Source organism: Barbus barbus, assembly GCF_936440315.1.
Source record: "Barbus barbus genome assembly, chromosome: 32".
Classification (NCBI taxonomy): Eukaryota; Metazoa; Chordata; class Actinopteri; order Cypriniformes; family Cyprinidae; genus Barbus; species Barbus barbus.
Window position 1 is genome coordinate 1,822,847 of NC_136760.1, and position 23,394 is coordinate 1,846,240.

Below are 23,394 nucleotides of genomic sequence, written 5' to 3' on the forward strand. Positions count from 1 at the left end.
GAATCAAGTGATTCTGAGATCCCAAAATAAAATAATATATTATCTAAAATGTAAAGTATTTATTTATCATAGTATTATATTTTAATTCATACTGATTTAAACCGTAATTCTATATTCTCAGTAGTGAAAATCACCATTAAGGATAATGGAAACAAAACATAAGAATGTTGTGACAAGGTTATCTGTTATGAACAAGCGTTAAAAAAAACGCTGAAACCTATTATGTCCCTTTTTACAATAAGTTATATATGTATCAGGTGTCCCCTGTGAAGTGTCAGCTCAAAATAACCCACAGATCAATTATATTATATCATTTTGAAAATGCCTATTTTGAGTGGAAGCCGAAACACTGTTTTAGAGCATGTCTCTTTAAATGCAAATGAGCCCTTTTCCAGAACAGAGCTGTGCTTTTACAGCTCCTACCAAAAACATCTGTTTGGTTTTGATAATCATGTATATCGCACTTAAATCATGTGTTTTAAAGCCATATCAGTTTAAACTTCTGATATAGGGATTTCTGAGCTCACACATCTGAAGCACGCTCACAGAAAGCAGCTGTAAGTCCTCTTTCACACAAGTTTATGTTAAAAACATGCGCAAGTTATAAAAACACAGTTGGTTATGTTTGTGAAGGTAAACAGCTGGGATATAAATTGCATGTTTATATTAGATCTGTGTATCAAGTGACAGCAGTGTAATGTGCAGTACCTACTGCTGTCTATGCTGTTAAAATGATGGAAACAATCAAATAATAGCAGACAATCACTCAAATAACGTCTACAGCTTTAATAAAAAGACATTTCTTATTTGAATACTGCTTTTAAATGCTCTTGTGTAAAGATAAACATGGCGGATTGTCGGAGTCTTGGCTAATATTGCAGTGTCCATCAACAGTTGTGGGTGGAGCTTGTAAAGTGTGATGTCACATTTGACGGATTCTGTGATTGGTAAGCTCTGAGATACTGCTTGTGATTTATTCAGGGGTGGAACAGGTCAGACTTCTGTAACAGTACTAATAAACTAAATGTTTTTTAAAACACTCATTAACCAGGTCTATATTTTGAATGCAGAATGAATCACAATAAATGTTGAAACTGTGTAATCCAAATGCATGGAAATTTTATATGCAACTCAAATGCATAAATAAAGGCTGAAATATTTTTTGAGTCTAACTGCATGGATAATGGTGATCAGACCAATCTTTATGGTTATGAAACTCTTCTTTTCAACATTTAGAAAACATCTTTTATGATTCCTTTGCTCATTGACCCTGTTCTTGAGCTCCGGATGCTGATGTACAGAGCCGTTCTCACGCAACAGTCTTATTCACAGGCCTGTAAAATAATGACCAAAATTGCTTAAAATGACCTCCTCAAAGTCTTCCTCATATCCGCTCATATTCATTCATAAGTTACCTAGCAAACGGTCCTTCTGCATCACTACAGGAAGTAGGTTAATTTGATGCAGGCTGGTTTATCATCCACTTCATCTACATGGAGGAAAACAAGCAGAATCTGCAGACTTTCTCATGCTTTATGTGCTGATATATATATATATATATATATATATATATATATTTCTAGTCCCCCTTCATTTCCCATGGTGCTAGTTTCTGACTGCAAACAGTAAAAGAGTGACTATTTTTTAAAAACCTTTTCTAATCATGTCCACAATTTTTCATGCCAATCAGAGCAAAAAAAAAAAAAAAAAAAACCTAAATGTATTTATATTTATTTTTATTTCAATATAACATGACTAAACAGTAGGAGCGGATTAAATAATCCTGCGACTGCACCGCAAATAATCCGACCAAAACAAAAATGCAAGAGACGAGTTATAAGCGCAGTAGAGCTCTGTGAACGACAGCCTTTAAACACCACAATGAAAGCTGCAGATCTTTCAGCACAGATTGCATGTAAACCTGCCTGTCTATCGCTCACCGATCCTCAGAAATCACAAAGCAAACGCAGCTCACACGTCACAGTTACTGATAAACATCTACTGAAGGACAGATGCAATTTAACCTGCTTTACTGACAAAAAAGAGGACTCACAACCTGAACAACAGAACAATACAAAGAAACACAAAGAAATATTGCTTTCAGTTTCAGATAAGAGGCTGAGCTCTTGAGTCTGAAATCCTACAATCACTGTATGCGGTTATATGAGAGACCCACACACCTGTTATTAGTTTATTCATGACAATATTCAAGACATATGTGCTACATATGTACTAATAGTAATATGTACAGTATATCAATGTTTCTTCAAAATGTGAGGCATGTCAGGAGTGAAACTTTAAAATAAAGCAATATAAAGAATTCATGCATACTGAAAAGTAATAATGACAGCTAAATATTTATAAAACAATATAATATTAAAATTCATGATAAGATAAAAAAATTACGATGTGATAGACAGCAAGAAATGTAATGATTCATGCATTTTCTCAGATGAAATATTATTTGATATAATGGCAGCTAGATATTTTTTTTAAATAATATTAAATATTAAAATTACAACAGCACTAAAAAAAAATACAAAAATTAAGATGTGAAGGACAGTAAGAAATATTCACAATTCATACATTTTCTTTGATGAAGTAAAAAACTAAATGCAAATTGCTTTGATATAATATTATTTGCTATAATAACAGCTAAATATGATCTAAAATAATATTAAATAACACTGAATAATATAAAAAATCCTGACAACATGATTAGAAAATTAAGAAAATTATGATTTGATGGCAAGGAAGAAATATTAATGATTCATACATTTTTTAGTTGAGGTTTTAAAAAAAGCATTTTAATATATTATTTGATATAATAAGAGCCAAACATTAACTAACATAATATTAAATAATAACAAATATATATCTAATTCAACTGGTATGTTAGGGGGTGTGTATTAAAAAAGTAATAAAGCAAAAAAATTTTTAAATACACACAACACACACACACACACCTGTTGGTTTTTGTGGTTTATGGGGACTCTCCATAGGTGTAATGGTTTTTATACTGAACAAACTGTGTGTGCTATTGCCCTACACCAACCCTACACCTAAACTTAGCCCTCACAGGAGACTGTGCATTTCTACTTTCCCCCAAAAAACCTCACTCTGTATGATTTATAAACCTTTTGAAAAGTGGGGACATGGGTCAATGTCCTGAAAAGTCACCTTCACCTTGTAATACCTGCCATAGCTGTCATTATACAAATTTATCCTCATTTGTCACAAAAACACACACACACACACACACACACACACACACACACACACACACACACACAATATTATGGCCAGTAAGAAATATTCATGATCTCTATATTTTCAAAATTCAACTTGCATTAGCAGATGGGTTAAAAAGATACATTTACTAATATTAAAGTAAATAAATTAGTTTCCCCAGACAGAATTATTGAAAGGAATATAAGTGTGTGTGAGTGCACCTTCATTACATGTGGGCAGTAAGAGCCACTCTCATCTGACATTTCATGAAAAGTTACAAGTTTCTTTTCACTAATGCATGTGAAAGCAGCAGTACAAATAAAAGAATACAACCTGGACATGTGGACAGATAATTAGCAGCGAAAATAAACCGTACAGTGTGTTCGTGGCAGAACAATGCTGAAAACAACACTGCAGACAAACCCAATCATTAGGACTGAACATCACATCTAATATAAGCAGGTGATTAGACGGGATTATACAGTAGGTGTTTAAACGTGGACCCTGGTTGCTATAGTAATGGCGTCAGGTTTCAGAACGAGGCCAAAATGGGAAATTTGTGCTCTGTACGTAGAGCCGTGATGCTGGAGGGCAGGCCAGACCAAAGCTAAAGCCATCAGAGGATTTTACTTCTTGTTATTGTTGTGTTCTCTTCTCAGCACCTATTCTTAACCTCTGTGGCGCAGGCAGTGTGATGTCACACACATGTCAGGACCAGGATGATGAAATAAACCACCTGCACTGCCAATCAAATCTCAGCTAACCAGATTTCAAAACCCATAGAAACGCTGTTTGTATGGAATTTGAGTGGTTTATTTCACACAGCAAGAAGAGAATGTTATTCACTGTAAAAAATATTTTTCTACTCCAATCACCTAAACTTAACTATTAATTAATGTCGCTTGATGTTTCTTTGTAATTGTTTGTGAAATTCACTAGCAATTTCTGTGAGAAAACTGTTTCTACTTTTTTTATTTCCTGCTTTCAAAAGTCCAATTTCATTTAATTCATTCATTTTCATTAAAGAATCCCGAAAAATAAAAAGTATCACCGTTTCCATAAAAATATTTGGCAGCACAGCTGTTTTCACATTGACAATAATAATCTGAAATATTTCTTGAGCAGCACATCAGCATATTAGAATGATTTCTGAAGGATCATGTGACTGAAGTAATGATGCTGAACATTCAGCTTTGATCTCAGAAATAAATGACATTTTAACAGATACTCCCATAGAAAACAAATATTTCACAATATTACTGTTTTTACTGCAATGGGTAAGCATTAGAGGCTTTCATTAATACATTTTTAACACCGACACCCATTTGAACAGATCTGTGTATTATTGCTATATGTTATAGATATATGAGATTATAGAAACGAAGCACACTACAATGTTCTTCAAATCAAAGCAGATCTTGATAGGCTGTTTAAAAGTGGCTGTTGTGTGTGGATGCAGCTGTGCACCTTTGTATGATCGTGTATTAAAACTAGCATTATTAAGATGCTTGATCTCCTACAGAGCAAAAGGAACATTGGTCACTCTAACAGTGAATGGACAAAGAGTAGATGGAAAAGAGCAGAGGATGAAGGAGGAACATTATGAGAGGTGGTTTAAGAGTGTGCTGTGTGTTGGCGTAGTGCCTACGTGGTTCTTCCTGAGCAGAGAGGTTAGACGACATGTAAGAGGGCTTGGAAACATTAACAGTGAGCGTGTGTGTTGACATCGATTAGTGGAAGAAACCGCATTATCTTTTTTTCGTTGGTCAATGAAATGTACTGGTGGAGGAGGCTTTTAAACAACAAAAGCTTTGGAAAAAACATGCATCTACCTACATTTCACCAAAAATGTACCTACAGTACATACAGCAGCTGAAATGAACACTAGTGGCATTAAAACTGGAGCAGATTATTGATTAACTGGCTCATTTTCATGCATTTACACAATACTATGATCTCAAAACACGTTTACCATATAGTGCATGATCTGTAGACTAACACATTTTGATGTTTGCATCACGTAACCAGCTTGTCTTTTCTGCCGTAGTAAACTTGCTCGGTAGCGCACCCGGTACAGCACTGCACTTGTGATGTGGAGCGCTCCTGTGAAACACGAGTCACGATAAAAGAGTTCAAAGACCTGTAGAAGCAAGATAAAATGACATGGTTGCTTCAGCAAATGTGTTTTTATCTCATGTTTACTTTTGTTAAGACTATCTGAGTTGGATTTAGCTACATTATTTTCACACACGATACAGCATTAACCTTTTAGCGCCTATCATTTCCAAACTGTTGTGATACAAACAACAACCAATGAAATAAAGCAATGTCAGATTCACATTCATCAGCTCAAAACTGAACACGCTTTTAGTGCAACTCACTGGACATTTCAATTTGAAGGTGCTGCAAAATGCCCAAAATGCAGCATAATATAATTTTACATATGTCACAACAGTCATATTTTTCAAATGAGCCCGAGTTATATAATTCTTTTTTTTTTTTTTTTTTTTTTAAAGAGGGTCTCCTCAATGATAATAATTAAACAACAGTACCAAAAAACTAGCTTTTTTTCTAAAGTGACAATGTCCAATAAGATACTAATGCCCACAAATACGGAAGCCCATGAAACACTATTTTTTTGGTCTTCTTTTTATGATTGTTAGTCTTATTTTTCTTAAATAGTTTTCTCAAGATCTCAGCATAGCTAACTTTATAGATGAAAGCCGATAAAGTTAAACATGTTTATATCATACTTTAAATATAGAGCTGTGATAATATAGTTGACCTTTTCATCTTGTGAAGCCAAAAGCTGCATGTTTGTTAGAAACAAATCCATCATTAAGACTTTTTAACTTTAAACCATTGCTAAAATACGAGTGCATTATCCATAATGCTTCCTCCTGTGAAAAAGTGGTCTGGTCTGAATCAGGAGAGAAATCTGCACAGATCAAGCACCATTTATAAGCCAAAACAGCCCAAAACAGCTCCAAACAAATATGTGGCTGAATTTGATGTGAGAGACAACAGGAGATGGACTTTTTCAGTGAAGGAAGCTTTATTATGTTTTATAGACTCGTATTTTAGTTAAAAGCGTCTTGATGGATTTGTTTCATCTTTTGTCTTCTCCAGATGTTAACTGATGGACTGGAGTGGTGTGGATTATTGTGATGTTTTTATCAGCTGTTTGGACTCTCATTCTGGCGGCACCCATTCACTGCAGAGCATCCATTGCTGAGACACTGATGCAGAGACACATTTCTACAAACCTGATGAAGAAACAAACTAATCTACATCTGGGATGGCTTGAGGGTGAGCACATTTTCAGCATATTTTCATTTTGGCTGACCTATTCCTTTAATACTAGCATACAAAACCTTTCATAATTGTTTGTTTGTTTGTTGATAATGTGAGATACACAAACCAGACAAATTGACTCTCACCGTCTGACCAATTAGCCTTTACATCCCGACTCAGCGCATTTTTTCAGCTTGGACTGATGATTCATGTCATGACGTAGCAGACAGACGCTGGCACAAGCGTTTTAACATCCCTGGCACAAGCATCTGAGGGTCAACAGGCTACACGTGTCCACATTTCTCTCTCTACGCATGGCTGGCAGCCGGTCTCTTTCATCCCCGGGGCGTCTGACGCACAAACACATGGGCAGAGACTGAGTTGGACCCGATCAATTTTAGAAACCAACAGCAAACCAAGGTGCACACACACACACACTCCCCCACACACACACACACAGAGCGGCCAACAGTGGAGCTTTATAATTTAGGCGACCACGGGCCATTTGCTCCAGTGAACAAACAAGCCAGTCAAACTGTTGTCAAGGTTTTATGAAGTCCACATTCACAACTGCATAAATAAATGCACTAATTGTCCACACGTCAAACTTGGTGGCGTCAAACACTTGCATAAATATGGTATAAAATAGACCCATCTCTTGCATCATTTCAAGTCATTTTCAAATTACACACATTTCTTTCTCGGCATGAGGTGCACTCAGCTTCTCTGATTGACGATAGAGTGGTTTATCAACCTGCGAGACGGCCGTATGTGTTATTAGGAGCGAAAGCAGCCAGAAATAGCAGCACATGGCTCCTGAGAAATCCATTAGTGCTTTGCTCAAACACAGAGTCTGCTCTCTCTCTGCGCTGATGGGCTCATGGAGGGATAGAGACGGGCGTTCTGGGGATTTTGGGAGCGGAGTGTGCTTTATTAACAATCTCATGGTTTAGACACACAGAGATACCCGGGAGAGCGACACCGTGATCAAATAACAGCTGATTAACATACTTGACTTGCACATGTGAATTAGCATATATAATATACTACTAAATAAGTTTTGCGATTGCTGTATTCACACGTGCCCAAAAGATCATTCTTCAATCATGTTTTTCAATTCAAATTGTCAGTCAAATGATGCTGATAATATAATATGATAATAATTATTAAAAGCACAAGTATTTTCACTAGTGTTCTCAGACGTTATGAATGAAGTGTGGTGGATCAGACTCACATTAAGGCCAGGCCCAGGTAGTTGGCAGTGCTGCCCCAGTACATGGGGTTCTCCATCACATTAAAGGGCAAACCAGTCACCTTCTGATCCATGAGGATGCCAAAATAGTCTCCTGTTTAAGGATAAAAACAGACTCATGAATCAAATAATTCCACATGTATCGTTCACACACAAACTCCAGGGAAGCAGCTAATTACGGTCCCGAATGTCACATTGAGCCTGAAAAACACTGCTTTCACAGGCAGCTTATAGAGGAAACAAGGCATCATGTACATCTAAATTTAGTGTCAAGACTATAAATCCTCTTGTTCAATATTCCCTCCTATTTGCTCTTCATACACAACCTAATATATAGCTGCACAATTAACACTTTATATTCTGCAGAGACTTCATATCCTCAGCCCTCAGCTTAATAATTGCAATTATAGAAATAGGTCATGATTTCAATTCAGTATATCTAAAATATTAATAAATATAAAAATAAATGCTGTTGCACACAAAATAACATGCATACAGTATGTATATAACAAACGTTTATTTTGTGTGCAACAGCATTTAAAAAAATAAATAAATAAATTTAAAAAATATTAACTAGACTAATTAATTGCACAATTGTCATCACGATGAATTCCACCTAACATTAAATAAGTTTTTAAATACTCTTTTTTTGTTAAATACACTTAGTTTTTTTTGTAGAAACAAAGACAGTATATTTTTTTAATTTATACTAAATATACATGTGTGTGTCTTTATATACAGGCCACATAATAAATTGCGATTAATCTATGCCCAGCACTAATATATAGTTTTATATTTCACATTTTGACATGATTAATAATTCAGTTTTTTACCAGTGGCTACAATGAATGTTTCAGTACAAACTGAAACAAAAAATACAAAATAAAATAAAATAAATAAATACATAAAATCACATTTTATTTTCTAGTATTTACTATAATTTACTAATATTTCTTTCAGTTGCTCTATCAGGTGCCATATTAATTATTTTTGCAAAATGCTGAATCAGACAAACAAGATTGTGGGATCTATCTGTGCTGCTTCAAAAACCGAGCAGACGAAGGATGAGATGTTACACAAACACTGCTTTCCTAAATCTCCAGGTTTGCAGGAACAGGCCTGGAAAAAAAACCTCAGCAGGAAGACAGATTTCCAGGAACACCACTGATTCTCTCTTGCTTCATGCAAATCGGTTTTATGAAAATTCAGCTGTTTAATGAAGAATTCCGATTCAGCCGGGAGTGAATCAGCGATATACTGTAATAATAATCATGCAGGGAGAAAAGTGATTATGTGCATGTCGAGGACTCATAACTTCACTAGCTTTCGCTTTATTTCCAGGTCATCCTGAACAAAAGGCCGGCTGGATTTCGTGATCTGGTTCCAATCGCTGCCCTTCAGAGAAGTAGAGCACCTTTTGTCATCAGGACTATGTAACCGGCCCTACAATATCTGGGTTTTAACCCTCCTTTCCCCTTTCTCTCTGACCCAGTTTAGCACAAAAGTCTGACGGTAACATGCACCTGTTTGTCCGAGTTTCTTTTATTTAGGGTTCATTTTTCAGAGCGCAAATGTGTCGTTATATAAGCTCATACATCATGGAGCGCTGCCATCACTCCTGTAAATACAGCATATACCGCTCAGCTGTTATGAATGAAAACACTTCATTAACAAATACAAAGCAATACAAACTACTCATGCAAATAATTATAATAATGCAGGTCAACAAGTGGAAGAGGAGCTTTGTGCTGCCAGTCATTCATTGCTAACACTTTAACTAACAATATAAAATACTTATAAAACATTATTAATCTCAGATAGTGCTCATTTTAGTGTTTACTAATACAAAAGTTGCTATTTTATTTCTATTTATTTAAATATTCATATTATTTAACAGACTAATGTGAACTAATCATGAACAGTCTTTTTTTTGCTATTTTTTTTCTATTTATTTAAAATTTAATATTATTTAATGGACTAATATGAACTAATCATGAACATTTTTTTTGCTATTTGTTTCTATTTATTTAAATATTAGTTTTATTTGAAGGACTAATGTGAACTAATCATGAATTTTTTTTTAAACCTATATTAAAAAAAATTAATATATACAGTTACAAATTAAATGCTCATTAATACATCAACTAACATTAACTAATGAGACCTTACTGTAAAGTTTGACCCATTAATTTAACATAAAAATCTGATAAATTATACATTTTTCCTTTTAAACAATACTAATAATTTTATGGTTACATATCAAATGTAAAAAACTAGTAGATATTGTTACTAGGTCTTTACTGTGAAACTAATTATAAAAAAAAATAAATAAAAAAAAAATCTAAAATATTACATATGTTGTCTTTTAAAATATTATATTTTACTATAAAATGTATATAATAAATTTTATTTTATATGGTAAGGCACTTAAATGGTTAAGCAAATAACCAATTAGGTGTTGATATAGCATTCATTCATTCATTTATTTTATTATAAATATTATTATTTATAATATTATTAATTTATGATTTATATATCCTATATATAATGCATAACTGTAATTTTTAGTTTGCAAATAGTATGTGTGTGTTTATAAACTTTCTTAAAAATGACTTCATTACTTCCCAATAAATTACAATTACAATTCAAACAGCAATTGTGCATCCTAGTTGTGCATCTTAGTCCAGGTACTGAATTTACACTCAGATGTATTATTAGACTTAAACAGAAACAGAACTAAAAAAAGCACAACACACAGCACAACATGGGTTTTATAACAGCAAAGGCACAATAAAAGTTTCCGTCAAACTGCTCCAGTAAAAGCGGCTGACCCACATCAGGTCTCTAGCGAGTGCTTGACTGTGATTGGTCAGACGCAGGTGTCAGATCCCTGCTGAACATGGACTAAATTGGAGGTACACCATGGTCAGTGTAGGTCAGCTGTAGAGGTGTGAACGCTGACAATCACAGTTTGTTAGAACATCCTCACAGAACATTACGTGCCTCCTAGATGTGTTGGATTAGTATTGTTAACCTCGGGTAGAGATGGAACACAGACCAAAACCTGGAGATGTGGACTAAAAGATGACTGACCGTGTATAAGATTTATTTTTTTTATTAGTGATTTTATTCATCAAGGATGCATTACATTGATCGAAAGACAGTAAAGACATTTATAATGTTACAAAATATTTATATTTCAACCAAATGCTGTCCTCGTGAAAAATAAAATGTATCACAGTTTCCACAAAAATATTGGGCAGCACAACAGTTTTTAGCATTGATAATCAGTGTTGGGAGTAACTAGTTACATAAATTATCGAAAAAATAAAATAAATGTAATTGTCGTCATTTACAGTTAAGGTCGTTGGTAGTGTATGTAAGCAGGGCCTAAACACATTCTGCCTCAACTACCAATGGCCAATGGCAATAGAATACATTTTTAAAAAATTACTGGCCAACTGACGAGTAACACTGTTTCATATAGTCGTCAACTCTGATTTTTACTTGCATTTGGCACTTAGTGGGTGAATTTTAGGGCGTGCATGTTAGGGCTGTGCAATTAATCGAATTTGAATCACTGACAAGCTATAGTCAATATCGCGTTCATAATCGCAGATGAATCGATATTGCTTAGCTTGACAGTGAACTACGCTCTGCGCAGTAAATGCCGCTTCATCTGAAAGCAAGTGATGGAGATTTACTACTAATCACGAAACCGGCTTTACTGACAAGATGTGCATGATAATCGAATACGATTAATTGCACAGTCCTAGTGTATGTAAGGCATGTGCATGTAAGTGTGTATGTGGTACAGGAACATGAGTGGATGATTTACCCAGGAAAGTGCCAGTGATGCCCAGAGTAATGAAGCTGCTGATCACAAACACCGATCCCAGCGCCATGAGAGTTGCTCCTGTGTAGAACATATGTGCGTTCTCTAGGAGCTCCCAGCGAGGATGAGCCTTCATGGCCACTGTAACACTGACAGACAAACACAGAAAGCAAACGCCTTTGGTGTGAGAGACCCGGGTTCGAATCCACTGTGAGACACCAATGTGTCCCTGAGCAAGACACTTAACCCCTAGTTGCTCCAGAGGCGTGCGACCTCTGACATATATAGCAATTGTAAGTCGCTTCGGATAAAAGCGTCAGCTAAATGAATAAATGTAATATAAATATAATGTAAATGTCAATGAGGTCAGAAAAATAAACTTAATTTAAAGAGGTAGATTTTTTTTTCTGACCGATATTTATTTCTTGTTTTAAGTATAAATTCACTTAATTTTCATACATTATTCAGAAAACAAGTTTTAATATCTCAAGCCATTTGAAGAACATTTAGATATTTGTACTGGAAAACAAGACAAAAATACTGAATAAAAAATAATTATTAGAAATAAAAAATTATTTCTTTGCCACAAACAACTGGAGATGTTTGGTTCACTCCACTCCACAGATGGCGTTTCATCAAAGGACATGACGTGTTCTTTAAAACCACTTTAGTGAACAAACAATGCTAAACTGTAACAGCGTGAAAAGATCGTAAACATCACACCAGCTGAATCCCAACAAAGCCTTATAAAGAGCCCATGTCCCACTGCTCTATATCCTACATCCACACAGAGGAGAGAAGCGTCCAAACACGTCCAGCAGTCCAGGCTATTTCTCTCTATCAGCAGGGAAGATCTATCAGACAGGAGAAGAGTAGTTATCCCTGAGCCTTTCTCCTGCATCTCTCTTTTAGGCCCTGAAAACAAATAATTGAACCTTCACTGCCTTTGAAAAACACCTGGTCAGGGATAAAGAGGTTTCAGAAACGTTGAAGAAGAACAAAAAGAAAGGTCAGTGTTACGGAGGGGAGCATAATGTCTGTTTTCTGGGTCTCTGGGTTCTACACGAAGATTTGACCTTCTCAACAAAGATAAAGACACATCTTAAAGGTAAAGTGTCATTTTTGAACATTAAAATACTCGTTCATGTCATGTTTAAAACACCTACAAGTAACAAAAAACTTGATTTCCCCCAACATAACCAACAAAGTGATGCAGGGATGATGTATTTTTTGGCCAAAAATATGAAAATGACTAGCACTTCCAGTTCCAACGTCCTGAAGTCAAGGTTTTTTTTTGACTGGGTTTTTGGGTCAACACCTGAAATAAGGTCTGTTTAAGACAAGCTCAAATAATTTTTACATTATATTCTATAACATAAAACACATCTGTAATACCCCTTGTGATTTCTTTGTTTTGTTTTTTATTTATTTGCTTTTACTATCTTGAAAAAGGCTTACAAGTATCTTAATAAACAAAGGTTGTTTTGACATTAAATATCATCAAACCGAACAGGTAAAGTCATCCACTCACTAGAATTTTACTACATTATTACCATGTTTTATGGGTTGCATATTTGGTGGGTTGCATAAGATGGAGCAGCCATGGTGCTTCGCTATCCAGTTGTTTTGTTAGTTTTTCCTGTTTTTTGTTTCTCAAACTCGATCAGTTTTACCAGAGAAGAACTGCTGAACATTCGGCAGAACACACCACAAAATCTCCTACCATTTTTCGATTATCCGGATGTTTTGCTGGACATAGTAGTCAGTCTAAACGCCGCACGCGCAGATATTTTTTTTTAAATATTGATGAGAAATTATATTTGAATATATAATTTTATGCAATTTATAAAAACATATAATCTCAGAATTACGAATATTAACCCCATTGGAATGAGTGGAAATTAATTAAATTGCTTTGAATTTATAACGTATGATTGCTCAAGAACAGCCCAAATTTATGAAACCTACATTTATTTCTAACAAAACAACATCAGAACAACATGAAAATTACTCTGAAAAGTTTTCAAACAAATTAAATTAATTTTATTTGCATAAAGTTTCACTTTAGGATGAAAAAAGTGATACATTTTTCATGCTGCAATGGTTCATTTTTGGTTTGGAGAAATCGTGGCCTAATGGTTAGAGAGTCGGACTCGTAATCCAAAGGTTGCAGGTTCGAGTGAGGTGCCCGACTGAGGTGCCCTTGAGCAAGGCACCGAACCCCCAACTGCTCCCCGGGCGCTGCAGCATAAATGGCTGCCCACTGCTCCGGGTGTGTGTTCACTGCTGTGTGTGTGTTCACTGCTGTGTGTGTGTTCACTGCTGTGTGTGTGTGTGTGTGTGTTCACTGCTGTGTGTGTGCACGAATTCCAAATATGGGTCACCATACTTGGCCGTATGTCACGTCACGTCACTTTCATCAATAGGTGTACATAATTATGTTCATCAACAGAATTCAGTAACAAAAGTGGCTAAAAAAGAAGGCAGAATATATTAGACAAAGGTTTTGACACCATTATAATTTTACAGATAATTTTACAAAAAGTATTTTTTGACACCTGTTGATACATACCCGGGTCAAAAAACATAATAAAAAAAAAAAAAAAAAAAAAGGGTAATATCTCTTTTAAAAAATAGTAAATAATTAGAAAATTAATAAATAAAGTGTATTTTGAGGGTTTTAAAGCTCTTGCAAAATATTGTTCCCTTACTAAAAATTATGCATTTTATGACATAAATATATTTATTATGTGTGTGTGTGTATCTTTGGTTAGTTTGAGTATTTTTATTGCAATTCTCTGTGGTAACTCTACTAGGCCGAAATGACACACTTCACTTTCAGACTGCTTTAAATGAGTCTTCATCTTGAGCTCATCTACCTCAAGTTAAGTTCAACCACCTCAAAGTTGCTAATTATGACTTTTAGAGGACTATTACATCTACAGGCGCCAATGAGTTCAGCTTCAGCTCCACACGGCTGATGGTTTGTATAATTCACTAAGGAATACAGATGACAGCAGAACATGCATTATGCCAAAAAGAGCTGCCAAATCCCTCTCTGTGAGGCCTGAGAAAATCATCACTGCAAAAACACACCGCTTAAATACCAAAAGATCAAATCATTTCAATTACCCACAATAAATGATTAATTTTCAGTGGCTGCCAACATGGATTTGTCCAGTCTAATATTATCTGGCAGTGACTTTTTTCTTGTAGTTCCTTGTTTATCTCACAATTCATACTTTTTCTCCCAATTTAGCATTTTTTCTTGCAATTTCAAGTTTATATCTCACAATTCTGTCTTTAGTCTTTCAAACGTAAGTTTACATCTCACAATTCATACTTTTTTCTCACAATTTAGTAAAAAAAAAAAAAAAAAAGATTGTAAAACATACTCCAGTAATTTTTATTTACAACTTTGTTGCATGTGTTTCTGAAAGCCTGCAATAGACTCCTAACAACAATAAGAGGAAAACCAGCTTATATAATAGGTTTTTACAGTATCTTCTCATCCTTTCATCAAGTAATGAAGTTCAATATACCATTACATTTGTAGTCCTTTCAGAAAATGACCTTTTCTTCACCTGCGAGACACTCATTTTTGACGGTACTCATTTCCAGAACCCGAACATGACCTCTTTATTCTCTCTGCTTAGACGTTTGTCTCTATTGCATCCTGTGTTTTATAGAGATCTGAAGCGGCGTGGTGTGATGTCACGTCCACACTCTCCTCGACAGTATTACCTAACCTCAGTCTGAAGATAGCAGGAGTTTGACCTCTATAGAGCACAGGTGACTCAGATTCACTCACGTCTGCCGCTATTACAGGCCGTGTGTGTGAGCCTGAAAATGTAGCCCATTTATTTTGTTGACCTTCATTTTGCCATCAATTACACACCTGCGTGGACTGTCAGAGACTAATAGACCTTCATCAGTCCTACATCTGCAGCCACAGGATTTCTATGAAGGATTATATAAGAATGATGATGTAGGTAATGTTTTCATCATTCGTTCATGAAAAATTATATAGTTTAGTATGGAAGCAGATTAATGACAATAGTTTTTGAAACAAAGCATGCTGAATTCCACAAATCTAAAAAAAGATGCATTGCAATTAACAGTGCTTGCATTTTAATGCCTTGTATTTCCAGGGCTTGCATTTTTAGGTCCTGAAATTGAACATAGTTGTTTATTTAAGCTGTGAACATTTCAATTCAAAATATTTCACACACATTTTCATAATTAAAAAATTCAATAATTCATATTCACCTTACAGAATTCACTTCCAAAATGTTCAATCTGTTTAAAAATACGATGTATAATATTCGAGAGGCAAATTTCGGTCATTTTATTTCACTTTCCAGATTCCCAAACACTATGATCTCTGTGTGAGATATGTGATTGTTGTCATATTTCTATAAAAATTGTATTAAAGTAGAAATGGATGATAAATACGCCTTTGAGTGTCTTGTTTATCATATAATATTCATATAAAAGCAACAGAACTGAAATTAGGCTATATCACGTTTATCAGCAGCACAGGACATGAGTGAGAATAACGCGAAATCCCCCTTTGATCTCGTAGCTATCTGTTCTACTTCTAGAGGTCAGAACTGTCCGTCTTGACTGTGCTTAGCTTGTTTCATCAGCCGAGGCGAGGCGCATCTCAAACAAGCCTAATAATAGCTGTCATTGCTACTGAGCCGTGTAATGCGCTTTCTTTAACCGATTTCTGAGGGAAACAGCATGAAATCTTGCGTGTTCATTCATATTCTACATCTGCTTAACTGTCGATATAGTTCGCATAATCATCAGTAAAGTGTGGTCTGAGATCTGAGGTCTTATATCACTGTTTTAGTTATATCACTGAGGCGCGTTACGCGTCGTTGGGGAATCCTGGAGTGTGACGTATGAGGGGAACCCCAGTATTACAGCACAGCGTCACACAAGCCATGATACAAAGTTACAGAAACTAAGCAACCGAAATAAAGGCCCCGATAATCAAAACTTCTACTTAGCGCTTGCTCCATTTCTGCAAAGCAGTTTTTGAATGACTTGATCCACATATGGCCTTCATCAACACCTGCAGGTGAGCGGCTGACATCAGCTGGAGATCCTGCATCGGTGCTCTACTGCTATTCCTGCGGGTCCCGGATGTGCAATGCTGAATTTTCTGCCGAATTTTAAACACTGAATTTGTGGCAGCGAATTTGGAAAGTGAAATAAAATGACCGAAAATTTGCCTGTCGAATATTATACATCGTATTTTTAAACGGATTGATATTTATTTAATATTTAAAAAATCAATATATATAGTAGAGAAAGAACAGCTTTTTGTGAACTAATAAACAAAACTATATAATGTATAAAGAGTCTGTACAGTGTGCAAATGATTATTTGTCCCCTGTCACCTTGTGCAATTTGTAATTTGGTATATTGTGATAAGAATTGTTGAGTTCCCTTTCAGTTGGTTACTTTTGATGTCACTTCGGTAACCAATGAATTGGGAATCTCACCAGAGAGACCAATCTACTTCAAGTGTAAACTAAATGAGCCAATGCATATTGGCATGCAATATTTGCATCTGACTACCATGCCCTGCAGCATGGGTATTAATAGGCAGCAGGTGCAAGCTTTTCGCTTTGGAGCCGAGCGCTGTTTATCTGAAAAAAACAGTTCCCCTTCAGGAACTCGAGCTGCGTCGAAAACACTAGGGGAACGCCTCCAGCGTGACCCCGCTCTGAATCACGTGTGTAATCTGTCCGATGGAAGGGCGAGACGTCACGGGCGGGTGACGTAATCGACCAGGAAGCATAAAAGCACGTGCGGCGGACCCGACATCAGCTTTTTGTCATTCAGCAACCGCTACTCTGTGTGTGTGTCTGTCGATCTGTGTTGTGAGTCTTATTTAGTGTTGTTTGTCCCTCACAATCACTTGAAATAAGCTCCACAATGTGTGCAAGCACTTGGGCGAGAGCAGATCGCATTACAGGCTGTATGTTCCTCCCTGCACATGTTACATCTCTGCTGGGGATACACACAGTCCGTGTGTGGTCTGCTCATGAGGGAACTGACTGCCCGCTTTGTGAGCATCTGCTTGCTCTCGGAAGGCTCTCTTTGAGGAGTGAGCTTTCACTAGTGTTCCTCGCGGTGCCGGTCCCGCTTCTGCCGAAGAACGAGAAAAAAAGGCTGAGCGGCGGCTGCGGGATCGCAACATGGATCTGGTGGATGGGTTGGAGACGGGTTCGCTCTATCTCCACCTGCATTCCCCAGATCTAGCACTCTCGCGGTGCGGTTCTTCCCCTTTGAGTGAGAGCTCGCTGTTGCAGCGCGTGTTGCCGAGGTGACCGCGTGCATTACGTCATTCTTATTCTTATTATGAATCCTTTTCATATCAGACCGTGTTCACTCGTCTGGTTAAGTGTTGTTTTTGGCGGCCGGTTTTAATTTTAGTTTTACTCTAGTCTTTGTGTGAAACTGTCATTTTAGTTTTTATTAGTTTTAGTCACATTCATACTCTTTTTAGTCTAGTCAAGTTTCAGTCAACTAAAAGTCTGAGCATTTTAGTCTTATTTTAGTCAGAATTATCCATGACTATTTTCGTCTAGTTTTAGTCAATGAAAATTGCATTTTAGTCTCTTTTTAGTAATTCTATTTAACCCAGTCAATATATTATACAGTAAGTACCTAGTAGCAGTGGCATACCGTGGGGTTTTAGTCAGGGCCTTCAGTAAGCAAGGTTAGTTGTGTATAGGTTTATAGTGTTTTTTACTTCATTGTTGTATGTCTGTATTTATGTAGCACCGTGGTCCTGCGAGGCACGACATTTCGTTCCACTGTATGTCCCCACATGTAGCGGACTGACAATAAAGCTCAACTTCAACTGTAAACATCTTACACATCTCTGTTACAACTAACGCAGCTATATGCATATAATAACCTTAAATGAGTATTCAATGATGGCAAAAAGCAATTGCGAGAAAAGGTATGAATTGTGAGATATAAACTTTATTAAAAAAAATAAGGCAACCTATCACAGACAACTTGATAAGTTAAATGAACTAGAAACCGACAACTTAAAAACTTTGGTTCATCTAATGAATATAAGGCAGTTTACTGAATTTTAAAAGATCTGTCTAAATTATGTTTAGCTGTTAACGTTTTTAACTTTAGGAATGTTAGACGATAAAGGTAATCTAAATGTAAAAATATATTTATGTACAAATAAACAAATGATCGAACACACACACACATTGTATATGTGTTTTGACATGATTGTTTTTTAGTAAGTTCAATAGATTGTGCTCTGTTTCATTGCAATGATTGAGAAACATCACAGTTTTGAAATGTTCCTGCTGAAATCTGTAGGCATCAGAAGTGGGTACAGCATGTTGAGATCTCTGAGATTTTTAATTAAGCACATTGAAATTGCATTTTCCAGCGTGGGTTTGACCTGACCTGACCTTCAGAAGACTATCTCAACAAAACCAGTGAAATAAAGCCTGTTAAACATGTTTATGGACAGCAGGCGATAGGATCCTGATGCTCATAAGACTGGAAACGGTTACCGAAGGATTTCTCCGCCTTTATCAGCACATCAGGTGTAGTTTACCAACGCAAGACCTTTAGCAATGCTGGTGTGGGAGTCTCACAAAGATCTGTGGATCATCTCCAAGAGAAAATATCTGCAGCTTTCTCCTGCACTTACATGTTCATGAGAAAAACATTGAACAGATTGCTTATGAGAGGATTTTCTTCAGAAAAATACAACTTTCAAAGACGCTTTCTGGCCTTTCTCAAGGTTTCAAAGGCCTTTTCCAGCACTGAGACAAAAGCTGAACTTTTTGGCTCAGAAAGTTGCTTGGGGGAAAACTGCAGATCTGCAGTAGAATCTGATTAAATCTTTGACTCAATGAAAGCATAAAATTGTGGATTTTCCAACACCTCCATGATTGTTTTTTCCAATGAAAGTTTTCTCCAACAGACTAACTGCTCGTCTTTATAGCTTGATTACCTTTAGACAGACGGAAACTGTCAAGTCAAATGTATTTATTACGTCCAATAACAATCCACATTGTTTCAAAGCAGATTTACAAAAAAATTATTATGTTCCTGTTAATAAAATCTTAATATCTTCATGCCTTAGTCACATAGCAGATTAGACCTGGGCGAAAATATAGTTACATTCTGAGATTAAAAAAAAATCAAGCAGCCGAGATTTGATTTTGATAGTGTAATATGTAACTTGTTTCTTTGTTAAATACTTGTCAAATTTACAAGCACTTTCTAAATGAAAATTGTCTCTAAGTTTCTTTCGAAACAAAGCGAAACCACAATGCCTTCATAATAGTACACAACTTTAACTGCAGCACCATCAACTGGCGCAAAGATCATTGTTAAAAACATTGGTAAGTATGCATATAGCTTTTAAAATACTTAAACAAAAATATATTATGCTTTGTATCATGGCTTATTAAAAACTGTTTTCTCATCGCTTAATTCTTTATTTTATGATCTAGAACATAACAAATCAGTTCAACGTTGTGTGAGAACATGGTGAGATGTCTAAAATTACAAAAATAAAGTGATAAACACTCTTAAATTCCTTAAATCAAATAAATGCATTGAGATTCAGTGCTATTAGGTGCTGAAATTGTATGAACAGTGCAACTAAATTTATCATGAGATTAACCAATAATAACCATCACTATGATGCTCATAGGGAAAGTTATTTGTGCTTGCAACATGAAATCCTGCTAAGAAAGGCATCAGACAGATGGTTTTGTTTAACTGTCAAAGGAGTCTGGAACCTTCAGATCCTCCGAGACTCTATGAATAGCTTTTATCCACTGCCTTTCAGTGCATCAATTCTTGAAGGATTTGAGCGCAACCACAGTATAATTACTCATTGCATGCATAATGTCTTTAGTGATGAATCATACACAATAATAATGTAAATTAAATTATAAATGGAATGTGGCTAAATATAATAGATGTTAATCTGTATGCTAATAATGTTTGGTCTGTTTGGGGATTGATACAGCGCTCAGGTTACCAGAGCAGAATGAGTCCCCATAGATAGATACAGAAAAATTACAAAATGTGCTTGTGCATAATTCCCCGTTATAAAATCTAAGTGACTGTAAGGGGCAAACAGTAAAGCACCTTCTTTCAAAGAAACAGGAGCAATTTTCAACAGATTGCACATTCACTTGAAGTCTATATAATGCTTTAGGAAAGTGTTTTTACTGCATTAAAGGAATAATTCACCCAAATATATATTAAAAAAACTAAAATTGTCCTCATCCTCAGGCCATCCAACCTTAGTTTGTTTCTTCATATTTGGTGAAATGTAGCATTGCATCACTTGCTCAGCAATGGATGCTCTGCAGTGAATGGGTGCCGTCAGAATGAGAGTCCAAACAGCTGATAAAAACATCACAATAATCCACACCACTCCAGTCCATCAGTTAACATCTGGAGAAGACAAAAGCTGTGTGTTTGTAAGAAACAAATCCATCATTATGATGTTTTAAACTAAAATACGAGTCCATAATCCATAATAACACCTCCAGTGGAAAAGTATGGACTGTTCCTCATGCGCTGATTAATATGTGACGTCACCTGTCGCCACAAGTGTCACAAAATCCTGCGGGACACACTGCACCCACTTTTTTTTCTTTTAATCCCCATAAATCATAAGCAGTGTCTCAGAGCTTACTGATCACAGAATCAATAAGAAACTAAGTGTGACATCACACTTTACAAGCCCCACCCACAACTGCTGACTGACAGTTATTAGCCGAGACTCCGCCCTGAGTGAGCTGCACACAATCCGCCATGTTTACCTTAATTTAAAAGCAGCATTCAAATAAGAAATGACTTCTTATCAAAGCTATAAGCGTTGTTTAGTCCAGAGCAGTGAGTGATTTTCTGCGTTTGTTTTATTGTTTGGGTCATTGGGTCAGCATAGACAGCAGTAGGTACTGTATTTTACGCAGATCTAATATACATGAAAGCTGTTTAACTTCACAGACATACCATACTGTGTTTTTGTAACTTAAACTTGTGTGTATTTGACAATTTAAGCGCAATAAGACATGAAAGAGAACTTAGTGTAATACTCACATGCCTGTGACAGCCGCTTTCTGTGCACATGCTTCGGGTGTGCGCGCTCAGAAAACTGTATATCAGAAGTCTTAACTGATATGGCTTTAAAACACATGATTTAAGTGTGACAGACATGATCATCAAAACCAAACAGATGTTTTTGGCAGAGTATCTGAGGAATGAGCTGCAAGGCACAAAGGGGGTGGGACGCAGCAGCTCATTTGCATTTAAAGAGACATGCATGAAAACAGCGTGTTTCTGCTATCAATCAAAATAGGCATTTTCAAAATTATATAAATGATCTATGGGGTACTTTGGGCTAAAATTTCACAGACACATTCTGGGGACACCTGAGACTTATCTTGTAAAAAGGGGCAAAATAGGTGGCCTTTAAGGATGGATTTGTTTCTTACAAACACACTGCTTTTGTCTTCTCAAGATGTTAATTGATGGAATGGAGTGGTGTGGATTATTGTGATGTCTTTATCAGCTGTTTGGACTCTCATTCTGACGGCACCCATTCACTGCAGAGGATCTATTGGTGAGCAAGTGATGCAATGCTATATTTCTCAAAATCTGATGAAGAAACAAACTCCTCTACATCTTGGATGGCCGGAGAGTAAGAACATTTTTAGTAAATTTTTAGGTGAACTATTTCTTTAAGCACATCATAATGCATTGTTTGTTCTCATAAATAATTATGTCCACAGTTATAATACATAATCTCTCATGTTTTTTATGTTTCTTTTCTTCCTGTCTCAGATTCTCACATGCTTGAGTGAACACACAGATGGCCGGTTTCCATTGGCATGGAAAAATGTCCATACAGTCACTGTGACAAAAACCTGCTGACAAAAGTTGCATGCAGGTGGTACGTACATAAATCAGGAAGGTGGAAAAAATAGTAGCCCAAGCATGACTGACAGAGCAGAAGATGCAGCTGAAACTAATGTGTTTGCCAACCCAGAATCACATCAGCATCAAAAGAGACTCAGCCTGTGCCCTGTGACTAAACACCTGAATCAAATTACCTGAACAAAAGTTCATTATCATGCTCAGCATCAGAGTTTAGAAACAGGTGTTTCATAAAAAAAAATGATAAAATAAAATAAACAAATAAATAATAAAGAAAAAAGAGCCAGTTCCTTAAAGACATCATCCTCCAGGAAGTGTTCATCTGTATATGAAAAATTTCATGTACATTTTTAAAAAATAAAATAAATACCAAAATGTAATGTTTTCCAGTGCAAATGTCTAAAGATTTGTTTACAACACAACAGCACGACCCAAATGTTTGAATTTGTGCAACGCATTTTATGGACGACAGTTTCGTGAACCTAGGAGAGTACACGGCTGGCTGTGAAGGCTATTTCTAAAAAAGAGGGTCAATTCCGACTTTGCTTTGACAATCTGGCGCTTCTGAATCAGCGACTGTATGTTTTATTAGTTCAAGTGTTTGCTATTGATTGTTCAAACGTGTAAAGTGTGTGTGTGTGTGTGTGTGTGTGTGTGTGTGTGTGTGTGTGAGGGGAACAGGGTCACATCACAGCGGAGTGTACTACAGTCCGTCAGAAATAGTCTTAACCGCAGCTTGTGTGCAAATACATACGAGCATCATCACTGTGTCTGTCACGCGACTCTTCCCCTTTCGGGCTTGAACTGATTAAACTAA

General features: G+C 36.1%; 1 protein-coding gene across 1 annotated transcript in view; it reads right to left on the reverse strand.

Annotated features, from left to right (window-relative positions):
* The window catches only part of pemt (phosphatidylethanolamine N-methyltransferase), a gene marked incomplete at both ends in the record, with an annotated part of 35,848 nt that overhangs the window by 9,015 nt on the left and 3,439 nt on the right, over positions 1 to 23,394 (reverse strand). Inside the window, 2 exon segments of the mRNA XM_079389006.1 lie at positions 7,760 to 7,871; positions 11,616 to 11,761. Coding sequence (XP_079245132.1) covers positions 7,760 to 7,871; positions 11,616 to 11,761 — 258 coding nt within the window.